The sequence below is a fragment of the Zosterops lateralis genome, assembly GCF_965231275.1.
Source record: "Zosterops lateralis genome assembly, chromosome: 1".
In the NCBI taxonomy this organism is placed as follows: domain Eukaryota; kingdom Metazoa; phylum Chordata; class Aves; order Passeriformes; family Zosteropidae; genus Zosterops; species Zosterops lateralis.
In genome coordinates, this window is record NC_139762.1 from 24,401,312 (window position 1) to 24,424,806 (window position 23,495).

The 23,495-nt window shown below is 35.3% G+C and overlaps 1 protein-coding gene across 1 annotated transcript in view; it reads left to right on the forward strand.

Annotated features, from left to right (window-relative positions):
* The window catches only part of AKAP9 (A-kinase anchoring protein 9), a 101,767-nt gene that overhangs the window by 47,155 nt on the left and 31,117 nt on the right, over positions 1 to 23,495 (forward strand). Inside the window, exons 10-23 of the mRNA XM_083871724.1 lie at positions 180 to 259; positions 1,478 to 1,607; positions 1,994 to 2,115; positions 2,567 to 2,672; positions 3,107 to 3,320; positions 3,838 to 3,934; positions 4,794 to 4,886; positions 5,289 to 5,657; positions 6,251 to 6,475; positions 8,077 to 8,217; positions 8,772 to 8,875; positions 9,588 to 9,793; positions 16,355 to 16,566; positions 20,917 to 21,079. Of these exons, the coding sequence (XP_083727850.1) occupies positions 180 to 259; positions 1,478 to 1,607; positions 1,994 to 2,115; positions 2,567 to 2,672; positions 3,107 to 3,320; positions 3,838 to 3,934; positions 4,794 to 4,886; positions 5,289 to 5,657; positions 6,251 to 6,475; positions 8,077 to 8,217; positions 8,772 to 8,875; positions 9,588 to 9,793; positions 16,355 to 16,566; positions 20,917 to 21,079 (2,262 nt within the window). The remainder of the gene's footprint in view (positions 1 to 179; positions 260 to 1,477; positions 1,608 to 1,993; positions 2,116 to 2,566; positions 2,673 to 3,106; positions 3,321 to 3,837; positions 3,935 to 4,793; positions 4,887 to 5,288; positions 5,658 to 6,250; positions 6,476 to 8,076; positions 8,218 to 8,771; positions 8,876 to 9,587; positions 9,794 to 16,354; positions 16,567 to 20,916; positions 21,080 to 23,495) is intronic.

Genomic DNA, 23,495 nt, shown 5'->3' on the forward strand with positions numbered 1-23,495 from the left:
TTGTGATAACAGTAACTGTTCATGTGTTGTAACAATAAAGAGGAGAACAAAAAAACTTTCCCCCAAAAGTTCCTTTCCTCAAGCTGAAGAGGCAGTCTCACTGAGGCAGGAAATTAAGCCTTTGAAAAGTTATTGTGCACCTAGTGTTTAAAAATAATCTGAATAATTTGTATTTGTAGATGATGAAGGGAAATCTACACAAAGACTAATAGAAAAACTGAATGAAGCTGTCACTGAGGAGTGTTCCAGGTTGGTTCAGGTAAGACTTAACGAAAAACCTTTTTCAAATTGAAAATTTGGAAAACAAGAAATGATGGTTAATGAGTCATCATATTTTTGTGCAATTTTTTTGCATGATTTCTTTGCAGCTTTTCTCTTTGCATTGATCTCAAAATAGAGACTGCTAAGCCTGAGCTTCCAAAACAGCATTGCAAATGGTTTTTTGTTTGTTTGTTTGTTTTTCATTAAAGTGGTTTACAAGAGACAAGTCTTTTGTCTTACACATGGTCTTAATCTTCTAGCTAATGTTGATCTCATCTCTGCTGGTTTAAAAGTCCTTTTTCCTTTCTCTTTGTTTCTGGCTATCAGGATTCTGATGTCATACACATATTGATGCACAGGACATCACCTGTCATATCTGCAATAAGATAGTAATTTCTTTCTTAGCTGCAGCTTATATTTCATAGATAAGATTCTTTTGGGGAAAGTGAAAGAGATCCAGGATAGGAGAGATTAAGCAGGACTCCATGATAGCTCACAGAAAGTAGCAGCTGAGAGTGCTTGGCATGAGTTATTTCACAGTGTGAAAAATGCTGCTGCCTATTTGTGTGATTCTTTTGTTGAGCTGTTGGAGAAATTATGATTTTACTTATTTATAAGTTGAATTTGGATTTTGTTGAGTACAAAATCTTTCAAAAAGAATCCCACTGTGCTTTGAGCACATGGTTTCTTTTCAAGTATCACTTATCTTCAGAAATCATATGGATAAATCTTTTTGCCTGCCTATTGTGAATATTTTTTATGCCATACCCTTTAATCTGATTTGTTCAGCACTTAACGAACAAGATGAGTTGTAATCCTTAAAAAGATACAGATTTCTGCTGTAAGGAATTCCTCTTCCAAGTAAGATTGCAGCTTATGAGAATGAGACATTTAAAATGTAAATGTTTTTTCCACATCAATAAAGGAGGCCTTTCTCTACAAGATTTTAATACTTGGCAGTTCCAAATTAAATACTGATTTGAAAACATACGTGTTTATGCTTTTGCTGAAAAGTCTTTTCATATCTGTTTCTTTTGTCATGAGTTTTAAAGATTGTCTAGGTTCTTAGGATTCAACAGAACGTTTATGCCATCATTAACAGAAGTTAATGCTCACAAGATACTACTTTCTTCCTATTTTTCTTGTTTTCTTTGTGTATTGTGATTGATAAAATAATAAATTGTTTGCTTTTCACTTTGTTTGATTTGTTATACAGGTTTTGTGTGGCAGTCAGGATGAAATTTCTTCAGCTGCTGTAGAAGCTGGTGATAGGGAGCAGGAAATTTTCTGTAAACCTGCTGTGAAAGAAAAACTGAGTGTAGAATTACCAGTACCCAGAGGTCAAGGTAATGACTTTGTACTATCATGCTGGTTAAAAGTACTTATTTAAAGTATTTCAGACTGGCAGTTTTGCCACTACTTTTTCAGGTACTAATTCACGCACTTAAATAACTGGTTTAGAGATTTCTCGTTTTTTGTGGGTATTTTCTTACACTGTTTTCATTTTCATGGATATTGGTGGAAAAAAGTGTTTGGGGTTTTTCTCTTCCTCTTCCTCCTACCAGAAAAATGCATATGTATCCATACATACAAAAATGCATTCAAAATCTGGAAGGGCTTCACTTGTTTCGCTATTTTGTAATGTTTATCAGACAATTCTTCACAGCAGAACTTGTGAACAAATCACTTGTATTAAAAATTGTGGTAAAACATTCATTTCCCTTTTTTAAAGTCCCTGGTTATTTGTGTAATTTAACTCTGCAAGAACGTATGGATGCACTTCTCCACAAGATAATGGAAGAGTACAACAGGCTGAAAGCACTTCAGACACAGCTGATGGCAGAATATAAACAGGTAAACTTCTATAGCATGGAGTATATGAGCATTTGAATTTTCTCTGTTGCATGAATTCCTTCTGAATGACTGAGGAAGGACATGCTGTCCATGTCACAGAACTATGGACTGGTTGAGGTTAGGAGACACCTCTGGAGTTCATCTAATCCAGCCCCTCTCCCAAGGCAGTGTCAGCTAGAAAAGGTTGCCAAGGACTGTGTCCAGCTGAATTTTGATACTTCACAAGCCTGGTGGGCAACTTTGCCTTTTTTAGTTTACATGTGCTCAGCTCTTCCAGCCTCTCCTAGTACAACAAATGCTCCAAGCCTCCCATCTCCTTTGTAACTCTCTGCTGGACTTGTGCTAGTATGTCCGTTTCTCCCTCATACTGGGAGTGCAGCACTGGATATAGTATTTTTGTGCTACTACTAGACAAATTGTTGTTAATTGCATTTACTTGATTATTATTTAGGTCAAGGAACCAAAGGTGTCTTCTTCAGAAAGGAGGAAAGAAGAGGAACCTATCCCTATGGAAATAGGAAAGGAAAGTGTGCACACTCCTTCACAGAATCTAACGGGTAAAAAGATGTATATGCTGTTTTTAATGTATTTATATTCAGAGAGAAAGAAAAGACAATGACTTTTAATTTTAACTCATATATATCTTAATATAGCTTGAACATAAGAGATTTTTTTCAAATTTTGCAGTACAATACTCTGATTTTCTTACTTCTGTAAATTTTTTCAGTATTATATTCTGTGATATATTTTTGGTTTAGTACTTTTTAGTTTTCCACAATTACAATTTGTTACCCATATCAAATATTATTTTGCAGAATGGAAGATTAAGTTATCATTTTTTGTTATGGAAAAGTAGTTGACAGGATGTCAGAATTTTTTTTTAACTACATTAATTATTCAGTTCATCACTGCTAAATATTTGTGAAGAAGTTAATATAGTTTCTTTCTTTCTTTATTTCTGTCTGTCTGTCCTTCTCACCCCTTGCTTCAGATAACCTATATACAGATCCTACAATTCAAGAATACTGTTCAAAGCAGATAGAGAACCTTAAAAAACAACTTAAGGAGCAGCATGCTCAGGAACTGGAACATCTCAGATCCTATTTCCAGCAGCAGCTGAAAGAAGGTCAAGAGAGGTACACTGCAGAGCTCGTCCATCTTCAGGATAAGCTTCAGATTGCTGGGGTATCCTCTGACCACACAAGGTATTAATCAGTTTTTCAATGCTTATAACTTTGCACTCATTCTATAAGTGTTTCAAATAACCATTTGTGTGAAGCTCTGTGTTCTGCTTCAGGATTGGAGAAATTCTTTATAAAAATGTTGCTCTTCTGTAGTTTTGTTCCTTCAAGAGTTGTTAAGAGTCTTATAAATAAATGACATAAACATTGCAAATAAAGTAGTGCAGCATTTATAGTTATTAGAGGAATATTTGATAAATGGAATAATGTATAAAAGTAATTTCATACATATGAGCTTTATAGCAGCAATTTCAAAACTTCAACTCACTAGACCATGTTTAATCCTCAAAACTCCAGTCACTATCCTTTATGTCTAAAGACATCTTGTATAGTTGTAGTTACCTGAAATTAATTAAAGTTTGTGGTAAAGTTTAGTTCCACTTAACACGTTCTGGTTTTCACCAAGTCGTGGGCATTGAAATACTGATTTTTTTTTTTTTTTAATTATTATTTCCCTTCTCTGCTTTTTGTATCTTTTTAGTGTAACCACAGAATCAGAAAGAAAGTTAAAAGAAGTCTTCAGGAAAGTAAAGTGCACAGAAAATCTTCATCAGAAAAAATCAGATAAAGCATTAGAGGTATGATGTAACTCAGTTACTATCAACTCATTTGATAGCTAATATATATATGAGTGACATAATTTAGATGCTTTGGCTTCTTAGATGAAATTGAAAGACAGACTTATACTTGGTAGATTAAGGTAGTTACTGTCTCTATTATACTATTAGACAGTCCATGTTGGGGAAAAATATTTAAATTTTGCTGAAAAACGTACCTGGGAATGATGATCAATAAAAGTTGCTTTATTGATGCTGGGTTTAAATTTGTTTTCTTTAATTTATCACTGAAATAAGACATTTTAGTTGGCTGCTTCTTACTAAAGTGGAAGAGAATTAGTGTTCAAATTCTGGGATTTCATCAGGAATCTTTAAAATATTGTGACTTTTCTTTAAACACAAGTTATGAAAGGAGCAATTTAAGTGAAATCCCAGGACTTCTGTAGTACATGCTGCACAGTTTAGGAGAAATTTTGGAAAAGTAACCCCAAAGATTTTGAGAGGCTGTGTGCAGATGGGAAAGACCCTATGCATTCCTCCCCTAGGATTGCTGGAAACTTAGCTGAAAAACTTCTGCATTTTGCAAAATAGTAATGTTTTGTACTGTGATTCTGTGCTTCCTGACCTGGTTTCACTGCCTATGACATCTCAAATAGTTCTGAAAGGAGAGTTGTTGCAAACTGTACTTTAAAAATTAATTTTAAAGCAGAAACAAGGCAAAGTCTTTTACCTGGTTCTTCTGTGTTGGGGTACAAAATTATGTGATTTGTATGAGATGAGGAAAACCTAATTGAGAAAAAATCTCTTACTACATTGAAAGTTGAAACTAATAAAACAAAATCACAAATACATGATCTGAGATTCTGTGTTTTTCTTACAGCTTGGTAGGGAGATGGAAACACAGAATGATCTGGATGTTGTTCAATCGCTCCAAAAGCAGTACCAAGAAAGATTAGAAGAGGAAGTAGCAAAGGTATTATTTTATTTCTTACATTAAAATATGTTTAAAAAATCTGTCATTTTCATTTGCCATTTTCAACTATTTAGGCAGTTGCTGTATAATATGATAACTTTTATATGATTTATTTACAAGGACTTGTTTAATTTGGCTTCTGAATGGGAAAGTCTTAAAAAATTCTGCAACATTTTGGGGTTTCTTAGCTATCCTAACTCATAATTTCTATTCATATGGGTTGTAGTGGTGGTGGTTAAAACTTAAAAGGAAATGGACAACATGCTACCATATTCTGCACTAGAATTTATTTTAAAAATCCAGAGACTTTAGAAGTCTTGTTGATGGTCACCTATGGGATTTCTTAAATAATAGGAGATGGTGTGAAGCATAAACTAATACAGACTTCTCTTATTTTTTCAGGTTATTGTGTCAATGAGTGTAGCATTTGCCAAACAGACTGAATTGTCAGGAAGGAGGCAGAAGGAAGAAGAAGCACCAATGCAGATTGTACATCCAGAAAGAAAACATTTTGGAATTAAGAAGCAGCACAGTGAGGAAGAAGTTGACAGCCTTCTTATAAAAGCAACTGGACAAGGCAGTAAGAATGAAGAAGAATTGAAATCACTTTGCAAGGAACTCAGTGAAGAGTCTGGAGAGATCAACTCACTTGGAGAACAGCTTCATTCTGATAGCAGCCCTGATTGCATAGTAGGACAAACAGCACATAAGTCAGTGATTTCTGAAGAACTTTTTTCCCATAGCAAAGGTCTTATGGCAGAAGAAACACCAGTAAGTGTTAAAAAAAAACCCAGCAAGAAAAGATTAAGATGAAAATTCGATTTAAATATTTCCTTTTGCCTTTCAAAGGGTTGACAACTTTAGACCTAAAAGATGTACCTTTCTTTCTTGCGTGCTGAGTTAGGGAATATGATGCCAGTTGTATTGCAGGCAATAAACCGTTTAAAGACTTTTTTTTAAGCTAGGTTATATTTTAGTGTTTCTACAAAGAACAGATTAAAAATAGTGCTTAAACAGTTTGAGTCTCTTGTGATAAAGGATATCAGCTGAACACAAAAATTATTAAAGTGATGTAAAGCATATAGTTAGCATTTCACAAACACAGGGTTTGAATTAAAATCAGTAAGATAAAATGAGTCGTAAAGAGCATGGAAGTTAATACTGTTGCAAGTTACTGGAAAAAAATTGAGTTATCTTTTTAAATGGAGAGTAGTTCTAAGCTTGGACTGTCTGAGAAACGGGCAATACAATAATGCTTTCATGCCAGCTACGTTCATTTATGAAAGCATTTTCTGAAATTTATTTAAATGTTTCTTGAGAAGAGTTGTTGGACATAAAATGCTAAAATAGTTGCACTGTTCCAGCACTCCAGCAAGGTGGTGGCCGCAGACACAGAAACGTGCAGTCAGCTGTTGCTGTACGAGGAGCGCCTGGAGGACATGCGGCAGGAGCTCGTGCGGCAGTACCAGGAGCATCAGCAGGCAACCGAATTATTGAGGCAGGGGCACATGCAGCAAATGGAGCGTCAGAAAGAAAATCAAGATCAACTCCTAGCAGAGCTGGAGAGTCTTAAAGTGCAATTAGCTGAGGTATTACAGAATTCAACCAGTGGGTTAATATGGGTTAACGAAGGAACGTCACCAGGCAGATTCATATTTATGATTTATATCTATTTAGAGGGAGAGAGAGGCATGCGCATATTTTCCATGTGCATGCATGCACACTCGTGCATACACACCTATCTTTTTGTGTGTGTACATACAAACCCATATATGTGCATATTTATGGAAGACATATTTTTTTAATCAAAGCTCAGACAGTGATGGATCAATTTAGACTTCTGTAAACAGGGAGCAAACCTTCAGTGCTGCACAGCAGCCAGAAGAGAGTGAGTGGGGATGCACTGCCAATTGTGCCACCTCACAGATACATGGCCCTGTATAGCATGCAGGCTAGCAGCCATTTACATCAATGAAGCCACCAGCCATGGCTAGAAATACTATTATAAAATTCTTCATTTTTCATCATTCTGACTTGAATAGTATCAGTGGCTTCCTGCAACAATGTGTTTTGGCATTTTGGGACTTTTTCCCCCAGTTCTAGGAAATGAATCCTTACCAACTTTTGGAATGAAACAATGTCTGTGGGTTTTGGTGGGAAGCATCAGTGTTTCTTTGCCTTTTCAAACTTAACTTGCTGTCACTCTGTATCTATTCCAAGCCTAAAATAGATTTCTTAATGAAACTCATTAGTTTATCTTAATTAATAATGCTTCAAAAATAATATAATTTATAGACATGTCTTTCAAGAATTCCTTCCACTGAAAGACAAAGTGAAAAGAATCCAGAAAAATATGTCTTGCTCTGATTTAATTTCAAGAGTGTAATGTTACCAAAATGGACATGAAGCTAGTAATCAGTGAATTCTAAAATTCTGTGCTTTCGCTGTGGAGTGGAGCATCCAGCATCCGACCTTTACCAAACCTGGTTCTGCTCTGTTTAAGTTTGGGCTCAAGGAGTTCTGGAATCTAGAAAGCCAGTCGCTTGAACCTTTGGAACCTTTTCCAGCAACATCAGCTGTCTCTCCTTGCTGCTTTGAAGGTGTCCTAGAATCATTTATCCTGATAATCTTTCCTTTTGATACATGCATGTTTTCTCCTTTTACCTTTTATTTCAGTTTGTAACTGCATCTTTGTCAGGGTTGCCAATTCCTGTAACTGATAAAAAAAATTAAGTAGAACTTAGGCTGCTGGGTGTTTTCTGGTTTCTAATGCCAAGCATGTATGTTCATAAGAACCACATAGAAATGTATGCAATGTATTTAAGCCATGAACACTTCTAGCTCTTCTAAAAGAGAATCTGTGTAGGCTTTTTATAAAAAAAAAAGTTATTCTCATCTTGTTTCTTGTGCAAAACATGTTATAGCATGTAATATTCAGAAATTCCCTTCAGTTTGCATTGTGACCATTGTATTTCCTAGAGAGCATAAAAATGGTATGAAAATCTTTAGAAAGGTTTAAGTATTTTTTAGCTGCATTCCATTCTAGAAAGCTTTTAGTGCTTTTGTAATGATTTAAAGAGACAGACTGAAATTTCATTGTTCATTGTCTGTAAAGAATTAGAAGTGACAGGACTCACTTTACTCAGAAGCTTAAGAAACTGTGTGAACCACTATAACACTTCTTTCTTAGCGTGTCTCAATGGAGAATGACAGCCTGGTTGCAGAGAGAGAGAGAATGCTTTTAGAAGAACTGGAATCGTTAAAACAACATTCCATACCCGGAAAAGAGAGGCTGTTTTGTGAGTTACAAAACAGCAGCACGCAGACTGAGGTAAATATGGACTTTGACTTTCTGGGCAGCCGTGGCATGTAAAACCAGTAGAAGATTCCTGTTCACTGTTATTCTTTCTGTGTAATATATAAATATGTTTTTCTAAAAGATGTTGAGTATTGCGGGAACAGAGCAGTTGTAAGATTCAAGAGGTGATAGTGGTAAACATAGATTTTTGACTTCAGGTAAGCAAAAGCTGGTTGAACAGCTTGAAGGTAGGGATTATTACTACAGCTATTTCCTTAAGTAAACTCACTTTTTCATATTGCTATAGCAACACAAATAGAAAGTACAACAACTGCCTAATCAGTGTAACAAAGTTCTTTCTAATTGGCCCTGCCTTGGATTTCCTGGTTTGTGTTTTTAATATCTTTTTTCACATACTGAGAGTATTACTTGATTTATAATTTGGTGCAGAAGTATTAAAAAGGAAATGACAACTAATTTAGGTTTTAAATTTCATATTCTACCATACATAAGAAGAATATGTTGATTCTGACATGACAGGATTCCTGTCCTTTTTGTTTTCTCTCCCTCTGCCAAAACTTTCTCAGAATGAAACTGAAAGCCAAAGCGATGCGAGAGAGTGGATCTTTGAGCATGAACATGTGGGAAGAAAGCCTGATGAAACCCCTTCAGCTCTTCTTTCTAAAGAAAGGTGCTTAAAACTGTTAAGAAAATATTTTTCTTAAATTTTGATAATCATATTCTTGCTGTTAAATTAATAATATTTATAAGCTTTATTCTGACTGATGGTAATGTGCATTTTTTTTTCTAGAAAACCATATTTCTAAGTTTATATACTTTAGGTTAAATAGTGTCTTATTTTTTATAAAGCCAATGTAATGGCATAGACAAATCTTAGCCTATTTTACTATATATTTTGTAAAACACACATTGAATCATAAGCATTATTTATACATATATATACATATTGTATGTACATATGTGAATTAAGTTTATATTAGTATGATTGTCTTATTTTGTAATGCCATTGGACTATTCTGTAACTTTTTTGGTTTGTGTAGAGGAACAATTTTCTTAGCTGTCATTTTGAGAAAGGATTAATTTTATAATGAATACCAAGTGAAAACAGACCTCCACTTTAAAAGAATAACTATATAAAATGCCAAGATAAAAGCAGAAATAGTGATAAATACTTTGACTTTGTACATAATTTCTAAAAAGAACTGACTTTTAACACAAATGTGTATTTAGTATTTCCATGATTTAGGGTTTAGGCTTAAAAAAGTAGTCTTAATTTTGTTATTTCAATTGCAAATCTTCTTTGTTTGCAAGGGTGTATAAAGGATAAAACCCACTTGGAAATTGGGGAAAGATCAGAGGATTGATTAGTTTCTGTCCTGCAGGCATGTTTTTCAGAAGGCTAATGAAAAACTCATGAAGATTCTTTTAGAAGTTGTGAAGACAACTGTAGCAATGGAGGAGACAATTGGTCAGCATGTTCTTGGGTTACTGGATCGGTCTGGGAAAGTTCAAACTTCCAAACAAGCGGGATGGGACACTGAGACAGAGGAGTCAATGAAACCCTGCATCCGTGTGGGGTATGAAAAAGGTACTGATTGTATGGTTTTATATTTCATGAGAAGTATTTGCATGCTTTAATGATATATTTAAATACTCTTAGTTTTGATATTTTTAATGAAATTTTAACGAAAAACATCCCCACAACCTATTTTTCATTTGAATGTATAAGAGATCTCTGCTGAAGAGACAACATTTCAGAAGTTGTCTTGGTCATGCCCCACACCAGTTACAACTCACATCCAGGGTCCTGTTGCAAAGCCTGCAACAGAATGGGAAAGTGATTGAGAAGTTAAGAAAAAAAAGTTCCTGCTGATGGAAGCAAAGAGAATGAAACATAGCACCATGGTATCTTGCACCACTTACACCCTTTTGTGTATGTGTAGGGAATGGGAACTGGTGTCAAGGGCTGTATCTCCACCAGTGCACTAGAAGTACAGAGGTGTGCTGTGGTCACTGAGGGCAGCTGGCAGGGGACAAGCCTGTGTATGTGTGCTTGTGGACTTCATTAGCTTCTCAAAGAAGCATTTGCAAGCAAATCCCATTTTGGACACAGTTCCAAGAACTTCTCAACTGCCGACACTTGCCCATCAGCTCCTGTTTCGAGGAGTGCTAGTTGGCACAGGACTGAAGAAGCATTTAGATGTTATAGTTAGTTGCCTGCCAGTGTCAAAGAACTCTACTGGGCTCTGCTTATTTTCTTGTGACTGCACTAGGACAGCATCTTCCATTTCTCTTTTGGGCAAGAGTAGATGCTCGATTGTATTGCCATTTAGGTACCCTTTAGGTTGCACACATGCATCCTGGGTCTTGTGGGGAGCTAATGAACAGCAGAACAGTTCAGCCTCAAACATGTCACACATCTGGATTTGGCTGGAATTTTAACTACTAGGAATGAGAAAAAGAACTGGAAGTCCCATACTACATTTCAGTACTAAGAAAGTGTCTATTACAGGATAATAATACAACTGGTAAATGAAGGTGAACTTTACCTCTTTCTTTCAAAATGTAGATTATTGCATATTATTGATTCCCTCTGGCTTTAAATATAGGTCACATTAAGCCTTGGTGAAAGTTGAGAAATGTTGTATGAATTTGTAGCACAGAGATATCTTCACTTGATCACTCAAAAGATTATCTGCAATGAAATTTATAATGTCGTAGTCTAAACATTTCTGAAGTTATCAAGTGAACAGCACTTTTATTCTTGTTCTGCTGTTTCATTTAAAAAAGTAAACTTTTGTTTTCTACACACTTCACTACATTCAGTTGTGAGAAAAATTATCTTTTGAAACTTAAGGCTTTTGAGGCTTTGCCTTTTTCCTCAAAGGGCAGATGGGATAACTAAGCTTCTGACCTTATTTTTTGATGCATTCACTTTTTGCCTGCTACTGCACATCAGTGTGTATACTTGTATCTGTCTCTAATTATTGTCATTAACAATTCTTAATATGGAATACTTGCATTACATATATATAGCAAAACACAGTTAAAAAGTACCTCTATTTGTTACTTTGACTTACCCCTGGCTTCCATAATGCTACTGTCTAAACACAAAACATGCCCTGTGATTGGAATGATTTGCTTATTTCTTGTGAAGTCTTCTGATGAAAGAGGAATCTCTTCGCTCTGTTCCTTTCTGCTAGTGACTAGGTTTGACTGTTTCAACTTGTTTTTGCTGTTAGTGTATTTTGAAGAGGTATGTAAGGTTTCATTGTCCTGTAAGAAAGTAGGTATCTATTCCTGTAATTCCCCTCCTTGGCAGAGAGCAACATTTGAGCTGCCTATCTACCAGTTGATTATTCCAGTATTTTTTTTTTTTTTGCATGTTTCCTTACATTCAGAAATAACAATGAAGGCAGGACTAACCAAAGTAAAAAGTGAAAATTAGATAACAGCTAAGCTTACAGTAGCCATCATGCATGTTTGTAATGTATCTCTGGAACTGTAGTCACAGCTCTGCTTTTTTTGCTCTCAAAATGATACTGCACCATCCTTCCTGCCACTGGGGTCATGGTAGCCATAGTAATAGTTGTACTGTTTCATCAGCTAAAGTATTTGATCTTTCTTCAAATGGAATTAGATGACCAATTCTGTTAGTGTTTTCAGCAGTGAGACTCTTGTTATTCATTTTCTATACTAACACTAAATGGCTTGAGAGGACGAATTTAAAAATTTTTCCCCATTATTTTAAGGAAATAAGAAATATGCAGACACTGTTGTTTTTTTTTAAAAAAAACTCTGCATATTATTGTATTTTGTAGTACCCAGCCAAACAGAGCTTCCTTTTTAATTAATTAGGAAATATGTAGGAATAAATTTATACCAATAAAAATCTAATAATAGAGTAGTAAAATAATGTGTTTATTGAAGTGAATTCTCTCTGACCTTCTGAACATAATCCATATGTATTGACAAGCAAAACTCAGCTTACTAACTAACTGACTTTGCTAAGTTTCAGCACTTTTAAAAACTGAATCATTAAGGTCGTATACTTATAACCACACCTGATTTATAGAGGGCCATTGACTAGGTTATCTGCAAGCGCAAGATTTTATTTCTAGAAGAGTGAGTAAAGTTCAAATTTCAGTCATAAAACATATCATTGGAAGTGAATGGCCATTTGTGCACAGTAATCTGGTGAGTTTACTTGGGCAGAGGGGCTGCAGTAATGCAGGTTGCTCTGGAGAAGTCTGTGAGGTTATGGCATTTCTTGAATATTAAACCCTCCTGCCTACCTTCTGAGCTCCTTATTTCTGAGCAGCATACCAGGAAAAAAGGTAGTAAATATCTAAACACTGGGCTGCCACTGGTTATTTTTTTTTCAACTCGTAACCCCTAATTCCTGAGTGGAATCCCAGGAGTAAACTGAGATACTACATCATGCAAAATATGTATTGCTTCATAAATGTCAGTTGGCAGCACATAAGCAACTTCTGTAGGTGAAAATTCTGAGCAAGCCCTGTATAATTAAGCAGTTTTCTTAAGATTTAGTGGACCATGGCATCTGATGTGCTGAACTGCATGCTCCATGACAAAGGAAACAATATAAACCTTTGTTTCTTTGGTTGTTTGTTTTTTTTTTTCATTACAAGGAGAGAGTTTACACAAAGAGATGATAGTTTTACTTAAGTCAGTTATGTTCTATTTACTATTTTGAATTGACTGAAAAACAAAATTGCAGGACACAGGAATTTGATTTAGTTCTGTTAGGGTGGGAGACTGAACAGCCATAGAAGGATAAACAAAATGGGGATTAGACCTTAAGCTGCCAGGGGTGATTAATGAGACTGGACAATGTTTCTATTTCTTGTTTCCACCACTGAAAATCATGTGGAAAGATGCTGTACTAAGCTGCTGTGTACTAAGACCATTTTGGGGAGGAAAAGATACAGAGACTTTTACTGTGCAGTTCAGAAGACATTTAACATGAATTTGTGCTCTTAAGTTACAATATGTAGAAATCATAATATGGTTGTCTACATTTATCATTTGGGTTACCAACCCTATTGTATAAACAGAATTATTACAAGTTTTTTGTGCATTTGATACTTTTTGGGGGTGTTGTCTTGGAGACTACTAAAGTTTCCATGTGCCAAATTGTACTTTTGGTAACAGCTCAGTTTTTCTTTCCTCATTTTTTATAGTTCTGTTTCAGGCGAATTATGATGTTTTGTTTTGAGATATTTCATATAACAAAATGGTGGTTTAATGTTGATTTATTTTTTATTATTGAGAAGAAATGGAAGCAAATTAAAAAAGAGTTGTCATAAACAAAAGAGGAGTTTTAAGTCTTGTTATGAGTTTGTGGAAGCCTGTTGGTACTGAAATAATATTAGCGACATTATTAATGTAAAAGACACATTCTGATCCTGGCTTTTAAAAATTACATTCTGAGCTGCCATCAGTGTTTTTAAGTTTTTCTTCAGAAGTTTACAGACAGCTAGTTCAGATGATTTTGCAACCAAATCCACATTTCTGCAGTCATTTTGTATAATCTTAATTTTTTGTATTTTACACACAGTCATCATTGCACAATTCAGATGTACATCTCAGGAAATAATTTACTAAAATAGAAGGGTGACAGGACATGAATTATGGGTTAAACCTGAGCAGGAAAACGGGAACATTACCAAGGTGATTTGTACTCCACCAGGAAAGAATTAGATTGTGCAATAACTAATATGTCATTGTTTTATCTTGTTTATAGCTGTGCTACTGTACTGTGGGCTTTTATTTTGTGAGATCTCTGAAGCTAAGCAGGGTCTTACCTGGTCAATTCTTAAGGTTGGTGGCCTCCAAAGAGCATCAGGTGCTGCAGTAAGTGTGTTGGTGGCTCAGTAGGGAATATATTTTCCTTCAACTCAGTCTTTAACCAATACTTTGGCACAGCATTTGGAAATACTTATGCTGCTTGACATCCATCTCAAATGAGGGTCCTTTCTACTCTGAGGATATTAAAGCTTCTGCATCATTATAGATATTTTGAAACACCCAAACCCAGCCCAAATTTGGGTGGTAAGGCATGAAAATACTATTGAATAAAAAAAAGCGAAATTGTTTATTTCGCAGCCTTCGTTATACTGCAGGGGGATGGAATATTAGGGTGTTTGGGGAAAGCTTTTATGGTCTATAAACCCATTGCAAATATTTAGTGTGCTGGCAGAAAATGGCTGCTAGCCACTGCTAGGGTGAATCCACTACAGGAATTCATGGCTGACATTCCAAAGTGCAGTACTCAAAAGTGCTTTGAAATCCTGTGTAGATGAAAGGTGCCATGTGAATGTATCTTCTATTCATCTGGTTATTTGTTCTATTCATGCATATAGTGTGCTTCTGTTTTTCCCTTTGGAGTGTGAAAACAGTTTGTAACATTATATCCCACATATCTAAAAGGAGATATAAAACAGTAATAATGCAACTAGAAGAAAAATATTACTAAATGCATCTTCATTTGAAAAATCTTAGCAATTTTAAGAGAAAATTAAACCAAGTGAAACCTTCCTCAATTAAAATCACTATAGATTAGTTTGTTGTGTATGGGTCATATATATGGGTGCAGATATTGTCAGAACACTTGCAGGTAGGAATGTAGTACACCAGGTGGTTAGTCATGTTGCAGCTTGTTATAAAAAAATCTAAAAACAAACCTCAAAACTAGAATCTGACTTGCTTGATAGGTTCAAACAACATCAACAAGAGTGCTCATATTATTATATGCCTTCCAATGTTATTTGTCTACCTGGTTAGGAGGCAAAAACAACAAGACCTAAACCAACAAATTTTTAAAGCAATTTGTGAGACTGACCTGTTGTAATTTCAATTCAATTTCTGTAGCTAAACAAACTGTTCTAGTTCAGCAGTCACAATTCGTGGAGTAACCAGGAACTTGAATTCAAAGATAACTCAGTATTGCAACTTCATTTCTAAACAGGCATTGACTATTCTTAGTTCATTTAGTCCTACTGCTGTTCTTGAAAAATAAGATATTTTTGAGAAAATCCTAAGCAAAAACATCTAATTGTTTAAAAAATTCACCATATCAAAATACTTATTTTAAATATAATCCAGAAATGCACTTCATTTAAATAAATTTTCATTTTTAAAAACTCTCCACAGTGGCTTTTTTTTTCTGACATTTCAAATCTGTCAGTCTAAGGAATAACCTTCTTTATTTTTAAAAGACTTTTTCAACAATAGTTTCTACTATATGATATGCCTACTGTGTTGTTCCTTCATACTGAAAGTATGATTTTGAAACATTTCACGAGTTTGCTTTCACTTGCATTGCTTAAATACAGCCTTGATTTCTAAATATGGCAAATTTGCTGTTTTCTAGATGAATTGCTATCAGTCTAATACCATAGTCATGTGTCTGGCTTTTCAGAAAGAATGGATAATGGCCTTAAATGGAATGAGACCTCAGGAAGATTGAGAAGCAGGCAGGTGCCAGGTGGCCCAGCAGCAGGAACAGTTGCAGTCCTGCTGCAGTGTACTTGATCAGCTACCCATTTTAGTAAATTTTCAGTTCACTAATAACCATGCTGAATATTGTTGTTCAGTATTCCAGTCCGTTTGTCCTAAGAAGCCATCTGAATTGCATGCATGCCTTTCCTTTTACTCACTTGAGTTTGATTCACTGGCTTGGACAGTTTTGTGTTAATGCATAGTAACGTAATTGGGTGTTGATGAAACAGGGACTGGCAGTCTGGTTTTTCGTTTCATTTGGGGTTTTTGATTTGTATTTTAAGGACAATTTTGCAAGTATTATTGCAAGTTATTCTAAGTAGTAAGGGTTACTGATTGTAACAAAGATTAGAAGATGAGTATCAGAGCCCCTAAGCATACTGAAAGTATGTCTAAAATATTGTCTGTTAATATCTCCTTTTCTCTCGCACTTCTGCTTCTTTTTAATTAACACATTGTTTGTTTTGTTTGTGTGACTTTTAGTATGCAGTATTTCCCTGTCTGTTTTTGTGACTAAGATGAATGTTTTAACCATTTTTGGACTTGTCTTTCTTATTCTAACTCAGTTGTACAGTTTGCATTTGCTATGAGACTGTGTGAAAAGGTAACTTCTTTTTTTTCTCAGAGTCCTGTTCCTTATATCATGGTAGTAGTATGGGAGATGATGATATTAACGTGTGGTCAGGAGCAGCAGGTGAAGGACTGCTGAGCCAACATCTTGCAGAAAGTGGGATGGAAATAGATCCTGAAAATGAAGAGCTTATTCTGAATATTAGTTCTCGACTGCAGGCGGCTGTTGAAAAGCTTCTGGAAGCTATCAGTGAAACTTCAAATCAGGTGGGGTGATTTAATAGAGAAGCACTTTAAATTTTGTGTCTCAATTGGGCTTTTTTCTTTATTTTTCTTGTGATTGTGTTTTCATAAGCCTAAAACCCATAGGTTCATTTTGACAGCTGTAACAATGCTTCAGGTGCCTCCACCCAAAAAACAACTGCTCCAGCATGACTTTACTGGTGAATTTACCTTCCTGCTAGAAATCTGCTTTGGTCTGCAGAGGAAGTCTGAATTTGGGCATTCTTACCAATGTAGGGCAGTCTTTCATTGCTCATACAGATCATCTGCATTCTGCTACAACCGAGGGATGAGACAGGAGGTGTCAGAGCGCATAGAGCTTGTGAAGAGGGAGGATTAAGGGGAACTATGTCTAGTTCTCTTGACAGACATTTTAGTCAGTTGGCTGGCCAAAAAGGTGGAGCTCTCCTGCTGTCTCTTCCAACTGTGATTTAAGCATGGCCAGTTAAGCACATATCCACCTTGGTATCAGAAAAGGAGTCTGCACTCCAGCATTATGTGAGGTGTGTGATTCAGGAATAGTATTCAAAAAAGAGGCAGTTTGCTATCAGAGTATTTTGTATGGTGGGATGTTAGTTGCTGTCTGGAGTACTTCCTTGTTAACTAAAATAAGAACTGTGTACCTAGGTCAGTTCAAATCACACTGCTTTTATCATATGCTTTACTGTCAGATTCTGTACATCCCAATTTGAAGGTGTCAATATATTTTCCTTCATAGCTTTGTAGCTGAGACTTTGCCAATATAGCACCAGAGTTATGGCTCAAACACATACCGGTGCATTTTCTTCATTAATATCTTCTATACAAAGATGGATTTATCCCTGATGATCATATATGTTTGGCTTTATTTTTCTTAAGTTAATAAAAAATCCATCTGTTTATACATTTTTCCATAGTATAAATATTGACACCTCTCTTGCTGTTCTGTAGAGGGACTTTGCAAGCATTCATGCTTGTCTGCTTTGCAATATCTGCTCACTGGATTATATACAATTGTATATATGCATACTATTATACTTGTATATACCACAGTATGAGTTCTTGTATATACCATCACCACCTATATACCATATAAGTGACTTGAAAATTATTTTTAAATATTCAGAAACTGAATCCTTTATTTTTTTCTAGTCTGCAATATTTTATTAATCTAAAACTGGTTACAGGCAGAAAAGATTTTAACCTTTTCTCTAATCAGTTGTGTTTTGCATGCAGACATGTACCCATTTCTTCAAATAAACTTAAAAGACTCAGAGAAAACCTGGCAAAATCTTCAAAGTAACTGTATAAGACCTGCCTGAACACACACTTTCAGACCTGAAGTGCAGTTTGAAACTTGAGGCAAGGCATATAGTGGGTGTATTAATTCAAATTCCACCTGCTGGTGTTATGTATAGGTAAATAAACTGGGCCACTCCCCTGAACTCTTTCAGTTGGGAGATACTAGCAGGAAGACTTTAAACTAGCAGAGTTTGAGAAAGTTCTTCCTGTTGAATTAACTCCAGCAGCAAGGATAAACGCGAATAATGACATGCCTGTATTTTTCTTTCATTAGCTGTAGTGGAATTGGAAAATTTTTAGTTTCAGTTTTGTTAGTTTGCTTGTCTGCTGCAGTGATCCTGCACAGGTAGAAGAAAATTCTGCTTCTTTGCCTTGGAAATTACTTGCCAATTGCTATTGGAAGATTTCTGTTGCTTTTTCATGTGGAACATGAAGAATTTTTTAGGAGTGACTATACGAAGTTTTCCTGTACCTTTTTGCTTGGGATTAATCCACCCCTGAATTACTCAACTTGAAAAGCGATCTGAGGCTTCCTACTGATTCTGAGTAGGTTTGTCACCGGCTGGGCTGATATGTGTCTTCAGACTGGTAAATGCATGTGTTCTGTTACAAATTCCTGTCAGAAATTTCTAAAGCCAGCCTAGCTCATGCAAAATACCCACGGGACGTTTGAGAAGGCAGCAAGAGCAATATTTTTGGAATGGATTCTTACCGCACCTACTGGGCATCTAACCTGTTTAGTGGTTTGTGGACTGAAGGCCAAGAAGAAGATACATACGAGGTTGAATCTCGTGTGCCTTTACCATATCCTTTTCCTTTCACTGAACACTTGGATGAGAATAATTCTGTAGTTGTAAATACTTCAATTTTTCACTTCAGCCACAAAAAAAATGGGCACATTTTAAAAGTTGTCTCTAAAATCTCGTTGCCTACACCTCCATATTCAGTAAGTATACAAGTTTTTAAAAGAAGTTAATCTTAAACAGAAGAAAGTGCAGTGAAAAATTATATGATCCTGTCTCTGTTGTTAAAATTGTATTGCTCACAGGCCCTTTTCCTAGTCAGTTTTCAGTGGGCACTGAAAAAGCCTTATTTATACAATTCTCTGGTCATTTCTAACACAAGTAATTTATCAGACACAGAAATATGTTGAATTCCAGATATTTGAGATCTCCTTTTAAAGCACTTCAGTGTTACTCATTACATTTTATTTTTCTCACTGAGAATAATTCACGAGGGGGAGAGACTGCAGTCAAAGTTGTTGTCTTTTAGCTTTGGTGCACTGATTAGTAACAGTAAGTAGCACAAACTGGCAACTTGCTTGCAACGATCCTGTGGAGAAATTGTTGATCTTAAAAAATCATTTTTGTCCTTCTTTTTGGTTTTGCCCTGTGATATTTTAAATAATATTTTGAGTTGTTATTACTGAAAAAAACCTGGAGAATAATTTTTGTTCTGAATATTAACCGGAATATTTCCTGCATTTCAGGAAGCCACTTTTAGAGTTGTCTATGTACAGTAAATCTGTCATATGTTTCTCTTTCATCCGAGGTGGGTCTTTCATTAGCACTTGAAAATAAAAGGATAAAGAAAGGGTGCTCTGTGATTTTTAAAACTATCTCAAGCCAGTGCAGATAGTTGCAGTATTTAGACCTTTCTTTAACCCCTGTCAGAATAAATAATTAACATCAACATGTTAATGATGCACATCTGAAAAGGAATGCCTTAGAAAAGACATCAAGTATTTAAATTCCATGTATTATAAAAGAGAATGTATTGATTATTCAGATTTTCTTTTCAAAGTGTAAGTGGATAATTTTATGTGCACTGTTCTATTTAATGTTTCTTAACCCGTTTTTCTGAGCTTTTAAAGCAAACTCCTCATATTCACGATCTTAGTGGGAATGTGAGAAAGCTTTTATCTTTTAAGAAATTAAGACATAGAATAATTTATAAAAACTGTAGATGTTACTATCTTTCAAATATCTGCCAATAACCAGAATGTTAATAAGTTAATACCCAAAACAAACAAAAAAAAGCCCACAGCCAAAGGAGCAGAAAATGTTATTTCATTTTCCGACATCTATTGTTCTTATTCAAAATAGATGATCTTATTTTGAATACAAGCCACACAAAAAAACTCACACAGACTTCAGGTCTAACCATTTGTTTGTGTTCCTCAGAGAGGTGACTGTAGACTATAAATGTTAATAATTGAAAAGTAAAGATTTTGGTAATTTATTTCAGTTTGATGTTATCTTAGATGGACATTTTGTGTAATCAAAACTTCTAACAATGTTTAATCTTTATGCATTATTTTACTTTTGTAATTCAAATTTTAATTAGTTTTGAGGCTATCATTTTGGATATGTCTAAACTGTAAATATGCAATTTTATGTGACATGATTTTCCAGTGATTCAGGATAGTAGCACAGTGAAACTGTGCTATTTCTATGTCAGTATTTGTTAAACATTAACCCACCTGGACAAGGGGAGAAGAAAAAAAAAATCCTTAGTAATTCTGCTAGGTTGACACTGTTGGAAGAAGCACTGCTTTACACCCTTGTTGGTTGAAATGTGTAATACTCTGAAAATTCACATTTTCCTGGTGTTCTCATCAGTCTTCATCTTAAGGAGAAAAAGAGGTGAAACACCATTTCAGTCAATTTATAGTAAGGCTTCTCCAGGTTTTATACACTGTTTTTTAGCCATTCTACATGTGTGGTGGCTGGTAGCTTACTCATATTTAGTGCAAAACTCATGTGTAAACAAAGGTGAATCTAGTGTAAACTCATAAATCAGGAATTACCGGAACAAAGACACGGATTTAGCCAGGTGGCTCATGGAGTTCAATCTACTGACAAAGCCTGTTTGCTTAGACTTTTGTAAGTCAGTCTTCATCTTGTACTCTGCAATGAGTGTTCAATAAAGATTTTATCAATTGTCTAGTGAAGTTACGTGAGGCTTCCCGTTGCACTGTTAAGCAACTGTGAATTAAATAGGAATGATAGAATAGGTGTTTATCTAATTTCTGTATTTTTTTTCCTGTGATAGCTTGAACATGCTAAAATTACCCAGACAGAACTCATGCGAGAGTCCTTCAAAAAGCAACAAGAGGCCACAGAATTTATCAGATACCAGGAAGAGCTACAAGAACGTCTCAATGAGGAAACCAAAGCCAGAGAGCAGTTGGCTTTGGAGCTTAGTAAAGCTGAAGGTGAGTAGCTTTTTTGATAAGTTGTTGGACTTTGCACCTACTTACTTATTAATTGGGTAAAGAAATAGCAAATTTGATCAATTTCTTTGCAAATTTTAGAATGTTATCAGCCTTCTGGATAATTATGGACATGATGACCTCTGGAGGTCCCCTACCAACATCAACCACACTGTGATTTTCTTTTCCAATTTTGACTCACTTATCTGAAAATATACACAACAATATTAAAAATACTAGGTTGGTTGTGTGTATGTTTGGAACCTCAGAATTAATTTATTTCATCATAACATGTTTTGTTTTTTTTTTTTGTGCAGACAAGCTTAAATGTCAACAACTTGAAATCATAAATTGTTTAGGCTGGAAGGCACTTCTGTAGATCAGCTATTCCTGCCCCTTGCTCAAAGCAAGATCAGGTGGAGCAGCTTGCCTAGGTGTTTAGTCAGGTTTTGAATGGCCACAGTTTCTCTGAGCGGCTGTTCCAGTGTTTGAGCAATGTCAATTAGGGGAAAGGAAAAAAACCCCAAACTTATTTTCATGTGTTAAAGTGCAGTTCCCCATATTTCAGTTTGTGTCTGCTGCCTCTTGACCTTGACACAGAATCTTTACTCTGAATGTGATCATATGGTGGTGATATGTTTCAGTTTGCCCTGTTATAAGTGATCTTTTAAAAAGTGTATTTGCAACTTCATTAAGGAAGCAATTAAAAATTGTAGGGTCTTACAACAGGAGAAATCTAGTAATCTATTCTGACATCAGGAAAATACGTTCAAACGTGACGAACACTTGTTCTCTTGTTTTGATAGCTCAATGTTTTGCAGGCACCCAACTTTTCTATCATTATCTCTGATTAGCATCTGGAAAAGATGCAAAAAACACCTGCTCTATAGATAGGTTCTCTGTAGTAGTAAGCAGAAAGATATTTTTGATAGTTTTGAAACTCAGCAGACTTCTCTGTTTCAAAGTGGGAGAGTAGAGTGAAGTTTGATAGTCAAATGTTACTCCTGGAGAATGCTACCTGCCAGGCTTCCTCTTCTTTTTACACAGACAGATAATCCATCATGATTTTACATGCTATTAATAGCTGGGACACACATAAGCTGAAAAGCAGTGCATGTTTCTAAGCCGCATGTCTAAATTGTCATGTGAGGGACTGTTGGTGGCCTGTCAGTTCATGCAGCACAAATCTTGTGTGTCAGCAACAGCAGTACTGGCTGCAGCATTTCAGTAGCTTTAGCAAAAGCAGAAAGGATGAAAATTTATTTCAGATAGAGAGAATTTAAAATCTGAAGATTAAACTCTGAAATAGGCATTCCTACTTTTATTCCCCCCACAATTAAATTAAGAGTGAAAAAAATTGTTTGGAACATGTCTTAACATGCAAAAATATGAAGAACTCTTCCACACGATATAAATAACCTAAGAATTTATATTCTGACACAGACAGAGTTACAAAATGTTTAATATTGAAAAATTTCAGAATGTAGGCAGCTATATGTTGCTGCTTTCTTTGAAGGATAATATTTTGTCTTGATAGAAATTTTATTCACAAATCTTCGATAATAAAGTAAAAATGCCTAATATATTAGGACAGAATTGCTGTTTTGATTTGGTTCATGAGCACTTCTGGAATATAAAGGACAGGATTAGATGTTACTTTTAGCCCTTGATAAATATATTGCACAGCTGTGAGTTAGGTGCATTTGAAATTAATGCACTTTTACATGACTGGCACCTTTTTTTGTTGGCGTTGGCATAACAAAACAAAGATGTCATAGAACTCTTTTTATTTGATTTCTGCCCATTGAACTGAGTTGTGAGCATACTCTGACAAAGACAAACTACATTCTTTTATCGAATTCCTTAGGTAGGTACACAGAACAATGTCTTAGTTCATTATACATCTGATGGTACTCTGTCTTCTCTTGAGATTAAATGTGTCATTTGTGATCATTTCTTTCTTATCAAAAAAACTGCTGCAGCTGAGACATTTTCAAACCTCTTGTGTTTTAGTGTTGTCAGATATGATTTATCTGATGTGATAGAAAAGCTAATGCAAATTTGTTCCCTGAACTCTGACAATTTTCATTACATCCCAAAAAAGAACCTGGCAGAGGTAAATACCACAACATGTGATTTTTGCAGATTTTTGTGGGAGTGTGCATTCCATTTAACCTGGGAATGCCCTCTGAACTTCAAATCTGTTAAGTATTCATTGTGAACAGCATCTGATATAGCGGGAATAACCACTGGAGTTTGTCTCAAAGTTTTGGAATGTTATAAATTATGTTACTTGTTCAGTGTTTTCTATTTCAGTATCCAGTCCTGTGCATCTGTGTTCACTGTGAATTCAAATATGGAAAAAAAAAAGATGGGTCTACCTGGTTAACAAATGGAAATACTTTTAGTTTTTCTACAT